Genomic DNA, 12,723 nt, shown 5'->3' with positions numbered 1-12,723 from the left:
TCTTGGGCAGTATGGCCATTTTCACAATATTGATTCTTCCTATCCATGAGCATGGAATGTTCTTCCATTTGTTTGTGTCCTCTTTTATTTCATTGAGCAGTGGTTTGTAGTTCTCCTTGAAGAGGTCCTTCACATCCCCAGCCTCGCTGCCACCTTGCAGTTAGATCTCAGACTGCTGTGCTAGCAATGAGGGAGGCTCTGTGGGCGTGGGACCCTCCGAGTCAGGCACAGGATATAATCTCCTAGTGTGACGTTTGCTAAGACCCTTGGTAAAGTGCAGTATTAGGGTGGGAGTGACCCGATTTTCCAGGTATTGTGTGTCACGGTTTCGCTTGGCTAGGAAAGGGAATTCCCTTCCCCTTTGTGCTTCCCAGGTGAGGTGATGCCATGCCCTGCTTAGGCTCTCGCTCGGTAGGCTGCACCCACTGTCCTGCAGCCACTGTCCAACACACCCCAGTGAGATGAACCCGGTACCTCAGTTGGAAATGTAGAAATCACCTGTCTTCTGTGTCACTCACGCTGGGAGATAGAGGCTGGAGCTGTTCCTATTCGGCCATCTTTGAACCGCCCCCCATGCATATCTTTAAGAAAGACCCTGGGCTGAAGGGGCACAATCAAAATGTGTTTGTGAGTTGTGGGTGGAGGAGACTGAAACTAGGTGGTACAAGAAATGGATAAAGAAACTGAGTGTTTCATTTGGAATAAAGAAGAATAGAGTCCTTTTGGTTAAAGGACTACATTGTGGCAAGAAGAATAGCTTGGCTTGCTTTAGCTCTGGAGGCAGAACCAGGATACATAAACCAAAGTTCCTGGGAGCTGGATTTCAGCTCACAACAAGGAAGCACTTTGGGACACTCACAGGTATATAACAAGTGAGCAGGTGATGATAGAAAATACTGAGTGCCTGATACTCTGGGTGATGGATGAGATGACTACTGCACCACCTTCTGAAGCTCTTATTTGATTTTCTCTCTGTGGCTTTGACTTTCTCTTAGGACTTAGAATCCTTGGGAATATGAACCTGAATCATACATCCCCACTTTCCAATCCCTTGTCTAAAGAATTGTCTATGCCCTACAAGGAAAAATATCACTAAGAAAATGTTTCAATGATTTTTACTGAAAATGGGAGAAAAAAGATCAAGGAAGCTTATTGCTAAATTAGGTTATCTTGTTGTCAATTTGTCTTTTTTTAGCCATCAGATAGCTTTACTGCAGCTGGCTGAGTTTAGTGTCTTCAAATGTGGGTGACTAGGGCAATAAAAGGAAATGTTTTTTTTTTTTTCAAAGACCACATAAAATACCCAACAGGATTTTTTCCCCTAATCTGGCCATGTGAGCACAACCTGGCTGTTCTGCAACTGAGCACTATTAACATCTATTTATAGCCACTATTTTCATAGATGAATCACATTTACCATAAGTCAGTTAATATTAAAGGGGCCAACCAGCTCTGCTGAGAACCCCATAATCTTAATACATCTCTTTCCATTCTCCTTTCAGGGAACTAAATCTTAGCTTAAAGGTTCTGTGTAAAGATAGGGGGAAATGCAAGTGCAAATGTAAAGACAGCAGACAGTCTGCCCTCTAAACTCAGCAAAGTATGCGGTGTTAAATATATTCAAACTTAAAGCTTTGGATCACTCCCAGCTTTGTTCCTTGGCCATGAGTGTCCTACAGTTAGCACAGACTCACTCCGTGTTATGCAGTCTTCTTGCCATCAAAACAAACAATTTATGTCTAAAATTTTCCCCTACACCAAGTTTAAATGACACTGCCTTAATAAAATGTTACATGCTTAAAAACAGAACTAATGATGGTTAATGGTGCTGTCAATTTAAAAAAAAAGTAGTGTAGTGCATACTCAGTTCATTTTATGCATGTGAGGGTGTCTGTGAGAGGGCTGGGGGTGGGGGATAGCAGATCAGGGTATTTATGATCAAAAGTTTACAAAATTCAGTGAAATTAAATGGAGATTTCCAGTAAGTTACGTGGATCTAACATTTCTTCCCCACCCAGCATGAGTGTGCGTGTGCACACACTCACACACACACACTTCCTGAGCTTTTTATAGCCACCAGTGCTGCCCTGAAATTGATATTAATTTATTTGTCTTTGCTATCTCTTATGAGAGTCTCCATGCTTAATTCACCTTTACCAACCCTCTTCCTACAGGTTTTTTTTTTTTTTTTCATTTACTTCAGGCTAAAATTCTTTAAGATAAATAAATGAACTGAAGCGCTTAAAACAGTGCCTGGCATGTGGTAAGAGGTCTATACACAGCTACTTCAGTAGGTTCTCAGTACCCTTTTTCTAAATTTCTAGCCAGTGGTTCACAAATGAATCATCTTTACCATGAGGCAGCCCCTATTCAGAGCCAACCAGCTCTGCTGAGGACTGCACGATTCAATCACTCAATAAATCCCTGCTGAGATCCAACTCTGTAGGACATGGGGATACAGACATGAACAACAGGGGCCCTGTGCTCACCAAATATTAATAATAAGCCCATTAGCAAGTACCATTATCTCCATTTTACATTTAAAGGCTCACAGACGCCCAATGTTGGAGCTGTGATTTAAGACCAGTTTTATTTGATTCCACAATCTCATAGTCTTTCTATTAAGACATGTCTCCTGCCACTTCAAGATGATAGCAGTGGTTGAGAAAAGCACATGAAAATTTAAAAATAACTACGAATTCAAATATATAGGTTTTACACATAAACAATATATGAAAACAGAGTAACTTTACTGAATAGACTCAAAGGCTAGGGGTTTGTGAATTTACATTACTCACATTTTTGTGCAATTCTGGATACTCAGAATTCAACAAATTGGAGATTGGTCCAGATATGAAAATAAGGTAGGCTGGGCACGGTGGCTCATACCTGTAATCCCAGCACTTTGGGAGGCTGAGGTGGGTGGATCACCTGTGGTCAGGAGTTCGAGACCAGCCTAGCCAACATGGTGAAACCCCATCTCTACTAAAAATACAAAAAAATTAGCCGCATGGTGGCAGGTGCCTGTAATCCCAGCTACTTGGGAGGCTGAGGCAGGAAAATTGCTTGAACCCTGGAGGCAGAGGTTGCAGTGAGCCGAGATCACGGCACTGCACTACAGCCTGGGTAACAAGAGCAAAACTCTGTCTAAGAAAGAAAGAAAGAAAAGAAAGAAAGAAAGACAAAGAAAGAAAGAAAGAAAGAAAGAGAAAAGAAAATAAGCTAGTTAAAACAAAATTGTCTAGCACAATACTTGACATAGTAGGGGCTTCATTTCATAAATGTTTTTTGAATAAATTAATGTTAAACCAGGATTTTCCCTTTACTATGTATACCTTTTTATAAGAGCTAAGTAGATACAGCATAGTGATTTAGTAGGCTCTGAAGCCAGACTACCTAAATTACGGCCTGACTCTGACTCTGCCACTTTTTAGCAGTATGACCTTTGGCAAGTTATTTAAAAAGGCTTCAAGCGGGCCGAGCACAGGTGGCTCATGCTTGTAATCCCAGCACATTGGGAGGCCGAGGCAGGCGGATCATGAGGTCGAGATCGAGACCATCCTGGCCAACACCGTGAAACCCCACCTCTAGTAAAAATACAAAAATTAGCTGGGTGTGGTGGCGTGCGCCTGTAGTCCCAGCTACTCAGGAGGCTGAGGCAGGAGAATCCCTTGAACCTGGGAGGCGGAGGTTGCAGTGACACGAGATCGTACCACTGCATTCCAGCCTAGGTGACAGTGTGGGATCTGTCCCAAAAAAAAAAAGGCTTCAAGCTTCAATTTCTTCCTCTGCAAAATGAGGTAATAACAAATGTTTTTGAGAGGATTCAATGAGTTAATCAAAGGAAGGCATTTAGGATGGGCTTGTATATGATCAGGAATGAATACATGCTAGCTATCATTATTATTATTATTTTCTTTCTCTAAATTGGAGTAGTTTTGCTTGGCTACCTCAATATCATATTAAATGACCAAGACCAAAAATGATTTCTTTTATTGAGGCTTTTCACTTACTTGATACAAGCAAAAATATCCTCTAGTCACATCTACAATTCTAAAACAAAAATGAGTAGAAAAATGAAGACTAAAAAGTATGTCTAAATAGCATCTAACTATGTAATTTTTAATACACAACATTAATAAAGAATGATTTTTAAAATCTAACTTTTATAATAAGGGATTGGCTGGGGGGGCTGCTGGAGGAAGGTGATGAGTAGAATAGACCTCTATTTACATTTGGCCATTTCCTGTAAATAAATTAAGTAAATAATTACAAACTCTCTTCTAGTCCTCTTGCATGGACACATCCTTACCAAGATTCACGATGATTTCAACTAACTTAAGCCCAAGTAAAACTGACTAAAGGAACTACATAGGAAAACAAAGCAGGATCTACTTCTTACTGCCAACTGCACTGTATTTGTATCCATAGATACAAGACAACAGAGAATCCCAGAATTCTAAAGCGGGAAATCCCAGGACTTCAAAGATCTAGTTTCAGGTCCTAACCCTGCTGTCAGGGGAATCCATTAGCGGGTGAGGAACAGGGTAGAGGTCAAGGGAAACAATCCTTAGTCCTTGTTCCAGACTGAATGACCTCATGGGGCCAACCTATCCCAATATTCTCATTTTATAAGCAACAACACAGACCCTGGCTAATTAAAGGCAGAGCTGGGATCAGAGGCTGGGTTTCCTGATTCCCAGGCTACACTCCTGAAGGTCATCATTCTATGGTTATGACAGTCACAGATAACAACACATTAGGCTGCGTTAAACTGACAACTAAGCAGGTTTTCTTCCCTTGCAAACTCACCAGGCACTATGTCAGCATTTTATAAAGAATAAAGCATCATTATTTGGTGTACACAAAAGCAAATTTCCTTTTTTTTTTTTTGGTACCCTGAAAATCCCAAACCATTGTTGCTATTACAAAATTTTTCTTTACACTAGTATGCACCCCTGGGCCAAGCACAGATGCATTAAAAATTTGCCAAGAGAAACAATGAAGTCACTGATAATACAAAGCATGAGAGTATCATGAAATTCATGTCTTTGTTTGCTTCCTCTAGATACTTAATTACTTCTCATTACTGATCATTTTGTGGTTACTGGCAGAGGGGCAAGGAAACTCCACCACTGTAAACATGAAGAGACATATGCTCCTCAGTAGACCAGAAGTCTGCACATGATGGGTCTGTTCACAAATCCAGTGTGAGCACCACTTCATTAATCAGTGAGAATGTTGATGCTACTATCCCCAGCCTCCAAAGAGAATTGGTGGTCTCAGTGAAACTCTAATCTCTTTAAAAGAATAACAAACACAGTATAAAAACGTTTCAGGTCATTCCTTTTTTTACTACTTATGAATATCATCACTGGCAAATGATCCATGCTCTCCTGTCAGATTTCATCTAACCCACTTTAAGAGTGAGATGAGGAAGCTAGAATGTATACAGAGCTCCATTCAGTCTTCTGTTGTGTAGCTCAGGGCTGCCTTAAGCTAAAAGGGCACTACTTATGAACAATGTTTAGCAAATTACCCTGCTAAATAAAAGCTTACATTATCTTGGTATTCTGGAAGGGATATCTTAGATTAAGGTGATGAGGGCAGAGAAATTCTCATTGATTAGCAGCAGGATACAAGTTGATTCTTATCAGTAGGCTATTGTTCCACACAGGACTGTGTGGGCAAGAGGAAAGCATAGGAATTCATCATGTAAAAATGAAAAAACAAAAATCAAACCCTGTGTACTTCCAGGAAATGAAAAGAAGTAAAAAACCAAATATATTTCGCTCCTCTTTTAAACTAGACTTTTATTAGATTTTCACAGAAATCTGAATCTGTGGGTGTGGCGAACTTTTTCAAAGATGGCTGCGGTTAATTCCTTCCATTCCTTTGCAATGTGGCCTTTTATCTTCTTCCATGTAGAGGTGGAATCTATTTCCTCAATCTTGAATCTGGGCTGACATTGTGACATCTTTCACAAATGAGACGTTGGAGTTTCAACTCTCATGTTCTTGGAATGCTGTCCTGAGACCACCATGTGGGGAAGATGGGAGTCCACATACGGCTGAGATGAGAGGACCCAGCTGAGGCTCTCCTAGTCCAACTAACCAACAGTCAGATACGTGGGAGCCCATCTTAGCCCATCCACGCCCAGAATCTCTGTAAGAAAGCTGAAGCTGTGGAGTAACCCACAGAATTCTGAGCCATTGTTATTTAGCCTCCATCCAAGTTTTGGGGTTGTTTGTTAAACACTAACATGTACCTGAGACAGTTGGGCACAAAGTAAAAGGAGCAAGCCAGTCACCCTAACGCATGCCCTTTATGTGTGGAGCACCAGGTCAGATACACCATGGGAGACGTGAATGAAGAATACAGTTGTCTTAAAAATATAAGACAAAGGACATAGATGATCCTATCATTCATGTGTGAACATATCTATAAATAAAGCAGAATGTAATATTTACCTATATTAAATATATTTATGTAACAACCTTCCATTATTTCTATAGCCCAGAGTAAGGATATTCCTAGGTGTTCAAGAAAATACAATGGGGGTGGGGAAAGATCATTAGAAATCCTATTTATGTATAATTTTTCATTTTTTCTTTTTTTTTGAGTGCTTTTATAGAGCACATAATATACTGTGGTAGTACATGAATATTTTTATAAATAAATAAATATACACACAATGAGGTTTCTCCTAATCTTATCTCTTACACATCCCCAACCTCCCATTCCTACACAAAAATATCCCTTCTATGCCTTTGCTTTTCTCCAATAAATGAGCCCTTCCCTGGCTACCTAGGGAAGAGCCAGTGACAACTACTGTCACACATCATTGTTCATCTATGCGGTATTTGTAAGGAGTCTCTTCAGTAAGGCTATAGGCATTTTTTGGACAAGGTGTTTATACTCGTGTATATATGCATTTGTCTTAGGCAATACAGCATAATGGCATTACGGCATGATTTTTAAGAGTGTGAGTCCCTGAGCCAGGTTTCCTAGACTCAAATCCCAGTTTTGCCACTTACTAGCTGTGCAACCTTCAGTAAGTTTCCCGTGCTTCCATTTGTTCACTGTAAAATGGAGATAGTAATATTCCTTACCTCACAGTGTTGTTGTGAGACTTGAATGAGCTAATACATGGAAAATGCTGAGAAGAATTCTTAGCACACATAGTAAGTGCTCCCTTACTTCCAGATCAGGTCACTGGACCTAAAGAGGGTCAATGTCTTTTTTTTTTTTTTGAGACAGAGTCTTTACTCTGTCACCCAGGCTGGAGTGCAGGGTGCGATCCTGGCTCAATGCAACCTCCGCCTCCTGCACTGAAGTGATTCCTGGGCCTTAGCCTCCTGAGTAGCTGGGATTACAGGCGTGTGCTACCACACCCAGCTAATTTTTTGTATTTTTAGTAGAGATGGGGTTTCGCCGTGTTGGCCAGGCTGGTCTTGAACCCCTGACCTCGGGTAATCCGCCCGCCTCGGCCTCCCAAAATGCTGGGATTACAGGCGTGAGCCATTGTGCCTGGCAATGGGTCAATGTATTAATTAAGTTCCACAGATGATTTGTGACAGAATTCTTATGACCTAACACAAGGGGAAAAAATGTGCAAGAATGTTTGAAACAGCATTTTTTCTAATACTGAAAAAAAAAGTATTCAAAAACAGTAAAATGAACAAGTAAATGATGTACTATATAATGAAATACTCTTACAGCAATCAAAATACATAAACTACAGTAAAATGGAACAAGGAAGAATCTCAAAAATATAATCTAGGATGAAAAAGCAAGTTTTAGAAAGATATATTCAATATGCTGTTTACGTAAGGTTTGAAAACATGCAATACTATACATTGTTCAGCAATATATATACATGTTTTTAAAAAGTATGAAACATGCAGGGGGATGATAAATACCAAATTCAAGAGTACATGGTTACTTCTGGAGTGGGAAGGGAGGAGAATGGGTTTCAGAAGAGATACATACGTTATAATACATCTACAATACAGTACTTAAAAACTGTTTTCTAATATATAGTAAATTATTAAAATTTTGTAAATTTGTGTGGTAGCACGTAGCGCTCGTTATAGTTTCTACACTTTTCTGGACACTTGAGTTTTTCAGATTTTTAAAGAAATACTACAAACTAAAAGGAAGGTACTGGCGATGATGAAAGTTTCATGATTTGTAGGGACAAACAGTAAAATTAATAATCTGCTTATATGCCACTGGAGTCAATTACAAGTTCAACTGATATTTTCTCTACTAGTTAGAATCCTCAACAGTGGAAGAATTTTTCTTCCTATTATAAATTCATTTGGATGATTATATAATCAGATGCGGAGCTAATGTATCCTTTAAATATTAATTTATTTTATATTGTTTCCAGAATGGCCAACTACATTAGGTAGCAGTGGCCAACTACATTAGGTCTCTGCTTTGAAGATGAGGGTCCTAAATATAAGCCCTTAGCTTACCCAAGGATAGATCTAGAATTTTAGAAGAATGTCAGGAATACAGGAGTACAGCCAGGGACCAAGCCTTCATTCCTTTAATACTAGACTTGGCCTTCAAAACAAAATAACGCAGTAATTCTGTAGCAGTAATCCTGCCATTTCTGTCCTAATGCACTTTTAAAGGCTAACAAATTTTAAAAACAAAACAAAAAACCCCATAAAAACCCCCAACAATTTTTAAAGGAAATACTATAAAGTAAATCTGAAGAAAGTCAGAAGAATTAGCAAAGTCACCATTTTACAATATTATAATTATGTTAAGTACATCTTAAGCAAGCACTTAGGCCATGGTTGGAGGTCTGACCTGGGTTCCGGAGGTGGAATGCTTGGGGGATGAAGTTCAAACACAGCCTGTTTACCCATGGACATAAGTGGCCTTAATCAAAGCAGAACACATTTTTTTAAATGTTTGCTTTAAAAGCAGAAGTGTAAATAAGACTGTGATTTATGAATCTGCTAATACCCTTCTCTGCTGTAGACATCAAAAAGATTGAGTTTGGGGCTGTGGTAAATATAACAAGAATGCAGACTTGTTAAAGCAGTAATAGGTACTCTTATTAAAACTCCATTTCCATTAAGCGTTACAAATTGTCTTCCCTCCTTCCAGGCTTTACAGAATGCGTTCCAGAGGCAGTGACACCGAGGGCTCAACCCAAAAGAAATTTCCAAGACATACTAAAGGCCACAGTTTCCAAGGGCCTGAAAACATGAAGCACAGACAGCAAGGCAAAGACCCCCCCAGTGAGTCGGATGTAATAGTTCCATGTCCCAAGGCAGAGAAGCCACACAGTGGTAATGGCCACCAAGCAGAAGACCTATCAAGAGATGACCTGTTATTTCTCCTCAGCATTCTGGAGGGAGAACTGCAGGTCAGCTGGGTTGGAGTTATCCCCATCATGCTTCAAACAGAAGGCTGCTTGTGAATTTGGTGTTCCTGCTGCCTCAGAAATAGATATCTGTGGTTCATCTGTGGTTCATACGTGTGTGTACATGAAAGCAAAGCATAAGTACATATACAAAGAATTCTCCTCTGCCAACTCAAAGTGCAATTAATCCCATCTAAAGGGGCTGTCACGATGCCATGTGATTGGCGTACAGGTTGTGAAAGGTCATGCCCTCTGCCCATGCTGCTCAGGAGCTTCAGTGCACGTGCATGCATCAACAGCAATAATGCCAGATGACTTCGGGATTGGTTTAAACAATAGGTGCTTTCGTACCCCAAGTGAACTGGCTCCTAGACTTGCCCTGGCATTATTAACCTACATGAAAATCTAGAAACAGCTGATACACATATAGGAGAATTTTATTTCCTACCCCCTGAAAATCCAAATGCTAGTACGCTGATGGATATCATGATAGCTGCATCAAACACAATAAAAAGAGTAGTCCTCCAATGTTGTATAGTAATCACTTTTTAAAACATTGTGTTATTAGACTACAAGAAGGATGAAGGGATATAGTTTTGATACTTTTTACAGAAGTGTCAAAATGAAATATGATTCATTTATATTTGAAAGAGAAGAGAAAGCACTGCCAGCTATCACAAAAATCACTTGCTGAGACCGCTAGTAGAGACAGCAGGCTTTCTGAAACACTTTTTGTTCCTGCAGGCTCGAGATGAGGTCATAGGCATTTTAAAGGCTGAAAAAATGGACCTGGCTTTGCTGGAAGCTCAGTATGGGTTTGTCACTCCAAAAAAGGTGTTAGAGGCTCTCCAGAGAGATGCTTTTCAAGCGAAATCTGCCCCTTGGCAGGAGGACATCTATGAGAAACCAATGAATGAGGTATGTACCACATCAGGGCTGTGTACCTGGGAGGCAGCCAAGCACTAGCCCTGCAGATGAGCACGATCTGTAACTCCTCTTTGATTCCTTACAGTTTTACCTCCTAACGCACTTAAAGCCTACACAAAATAGATAAATACAACAAGTTCAAAAGGAAAGTTAAAAAGAATGAATCATAGACAGGATACATCCACTGGGTTTGTTTCTTGAATTCAACAAAAATCTACCAAATGCCAGAGAATGCTCCCCCTCTCACGTGCATGTGCAGACACACACACACACACACACACACACACACAAAACCACACACATGCACACACATACATGTGCACACACAAACAGACACACACACTCTCTGGGAACTTGCAGGGTACCCAGGCTGTAATAAAAAACAGATAAAGTTCAACCACAGAGGTTAATTTTTTGAAAACGCTGAGGTATTATGTCATAGAAATTTTGAACATGAATGGAAATAATCTGAAGAACTGTCCAAGAAAGGGAGGTTTTAAAAACATATATTTTAGATGAGTGCATACCTTCTTTTTCCTTCAAAGTTTAATGACAGCAAAGACCTTTCCCCCACCAAGTGTGCCTAGCAATTACAACCGCAAAGGTGGGCAGTCCCAACAGGGCCACCACTGGGGAAAAGGCAGTACTGCTTGCTCTTTTACTTGCTGACATTTCTGAAACCCTTTGGAATTATTATTTTATTCTTCTATTTTCCTCTGAGAACTTCATGGAAAATTTCATAATTTTTCATTTTTATAGAAAAGAAACAACTGGGAACATGAGTTGAGGCTGGAGAGTGAAAGCAAGTTTCAGACAAATTTCCCTCAAATAAACTCTGGCAACCTACCTCAGGACTGACCTCTAATGTCCTTGCTATTCTCGTCTTTGGTGTCTCATGAGAGAAGAGACTACTGTCTTGCCAAATAGTGAAGGAGTTTGGTCATATGGATCTGCTTCTCTAAGGGGTGAGGATGAGACCACCCAAAGTCTGTTGACTTGCACTTTAATCCAAATTTTAAACAAAAGGAACCAGAGCTGCATTCAAGTGAATACTGTTAAAACTGTAAACTGGCTCCCAACATATTAACTATGAAACAGTGTCAGGCACAAATTCCCCAGCCCCTGTGAGCTCAAATGCAAATTAATGATCTCTGAATATAACCCTAACAAAACTCTACAAATGGCATAACCCCTAAACACTTAAGTGTGAAATGAAACAGTTTGATTCCAAACTTATGTTGAAATCGGTGGAAAAAACTTTAATTACAAAATAATTCTATTGTGCACATGCAAAACTGGAAATATCCCCTTTCTCCAAATGCTTGCAATCCTAGCTCTGTAATGTGCCCCTGAAAATGACCCATAATCTGGCCCTGATTTACAAGTCCAACCTTTTTTGATTACTCCTCCAACAGACAGCCCTATACACATACACCTCTCACATTCCCACCTCCATAATTTGTCAATTTTCCTCTCTTTCCTCTACTTCTCCCTTATGGATTTCTCTCTCCTCAGCTACCAGTTTATGCAATTCCTTGAAGCCAAAATAACTCCACACACACAACTCAGTTGTCTATCCTTTTTCTCAGTCTAGGAAGTACTAGGTGAGAGGGGAATGCCTACAAAATAAACAGCAAGGGGAATTCTGCCTAGGATTTTCCTAGATAGAGCTGAAGAAAAGAAAGGGAGAGAGGGCAGTGCTCCCGCTGAGACCAGCTGTGACTGTACCCTAATTACATCAGAATAAGCATCTTGCATGCTAAAGTTATTCTTCTTTTGCATTCCCCCCATCTTGAAGTGTTAACAGCCCCTTCTCCGTTTTATTTTCCTCATGTTCTTTTTGAAAAATCTAAAAAATCTCAATCATGTCTAGGGTAAACTGGAGGTGAATTATCTAATTCGTAAGGCAAAATAATTTAGAAGAACAAACTGCTCTTAGTTACATGACACGACAGGAACACTGACCTAAGATGAAAAACTGGTGGAAGCCTGTGAGCTGGAACATGGCTGGGGCTGGGGCTGGGGCTAGGAGCAGAGGTGTGGTCAAGAGGGAGGGAAGAGTCAAGGACTCAGTCCACAAGAGTTTCGACTTCCTATTCCTTTCCAGCCTAGGGTTCTATAACAGAACTTACCTTAAAAATAAATTAATAGCCTAAGGTATTCTTAGTTCTTCCAAAAAATATATTACAGAAAATATGGGCACGTGGGGTCAGGCCTGTAATCCCACCACTTGGGGAGGCTGAGGCAGGTGATCATCCGTGGTCGGGAATTCGAGACCAGCCTGACCAACATAAAGAAAGCCCGTTTCTACTAAAAATACAAAATTATCCAGGCGTGGTGGCACATGCCTGGAATCCCAGCTACTTGGGAGGCTGAGGCAGGAGAATCACTTGAACCCGGGAGGCGGA

At 40.2% G+C, this 12,723-nt stretch overlaps 2 protein-coding genes across 3 annotated transcripts in view; one reads left to right on the top strand and one right to left on the bottom strand.

The window, feature by feature from the left end:
• Positions 1-12,723, bottom strand: part of CMSS1 (cms1 ribosomal small subunit homolog (yeast)) — a 372,024-nt gene that overhangs the window by 248,585 nt on the left and 110,716 nt on the right. The window lies entirely within an intron of this gene.
• FILIP1L (filamin A interacting protein 1-like) overlaps positions 1-12,723 on the top strand; it is a 293,127-nt gene that overhangs the window by 184,540 nt on the left and 95,864 nt on the right. Inside the window, exons 2-3 of the mRNA XM_011962505.1 lie at positions 9,130-9,391; positions 10,133-10,306. Of these exons, the coding sequence (XP_011817895.1) occupies positions 9,140-9,391; positions 10,133-10,306 (426 nt within the window). The 5' untranslated portion in view covers positions 9,130-9,139. The remainder of the gene's footprint in view (positions 1-9,129; positions 9,392-10,132; positions 10,307-12,723) is intronic.

The sequence above is a fragment of the Colobus angolensis genome, unplaced genomic scaffold (genome assembly GCF_000951035.1).
Source record: "Colobus angolensis palliatus isolate OR3802 unplaced genomic scaffold, Cang.pa_1.0 Scaffold592, whole genome shotgun sequence".
Classification (NCBI taxonomy): domain Eukaryota; kingdom Metazoa; phylum Chordata; class Mammalia; order Primates; family Cercopithecidae; genus Colobus; species Colobus angolensis.
This window is presented reverse-complemented; position numbering and strand designations above follow the sequence as displayed.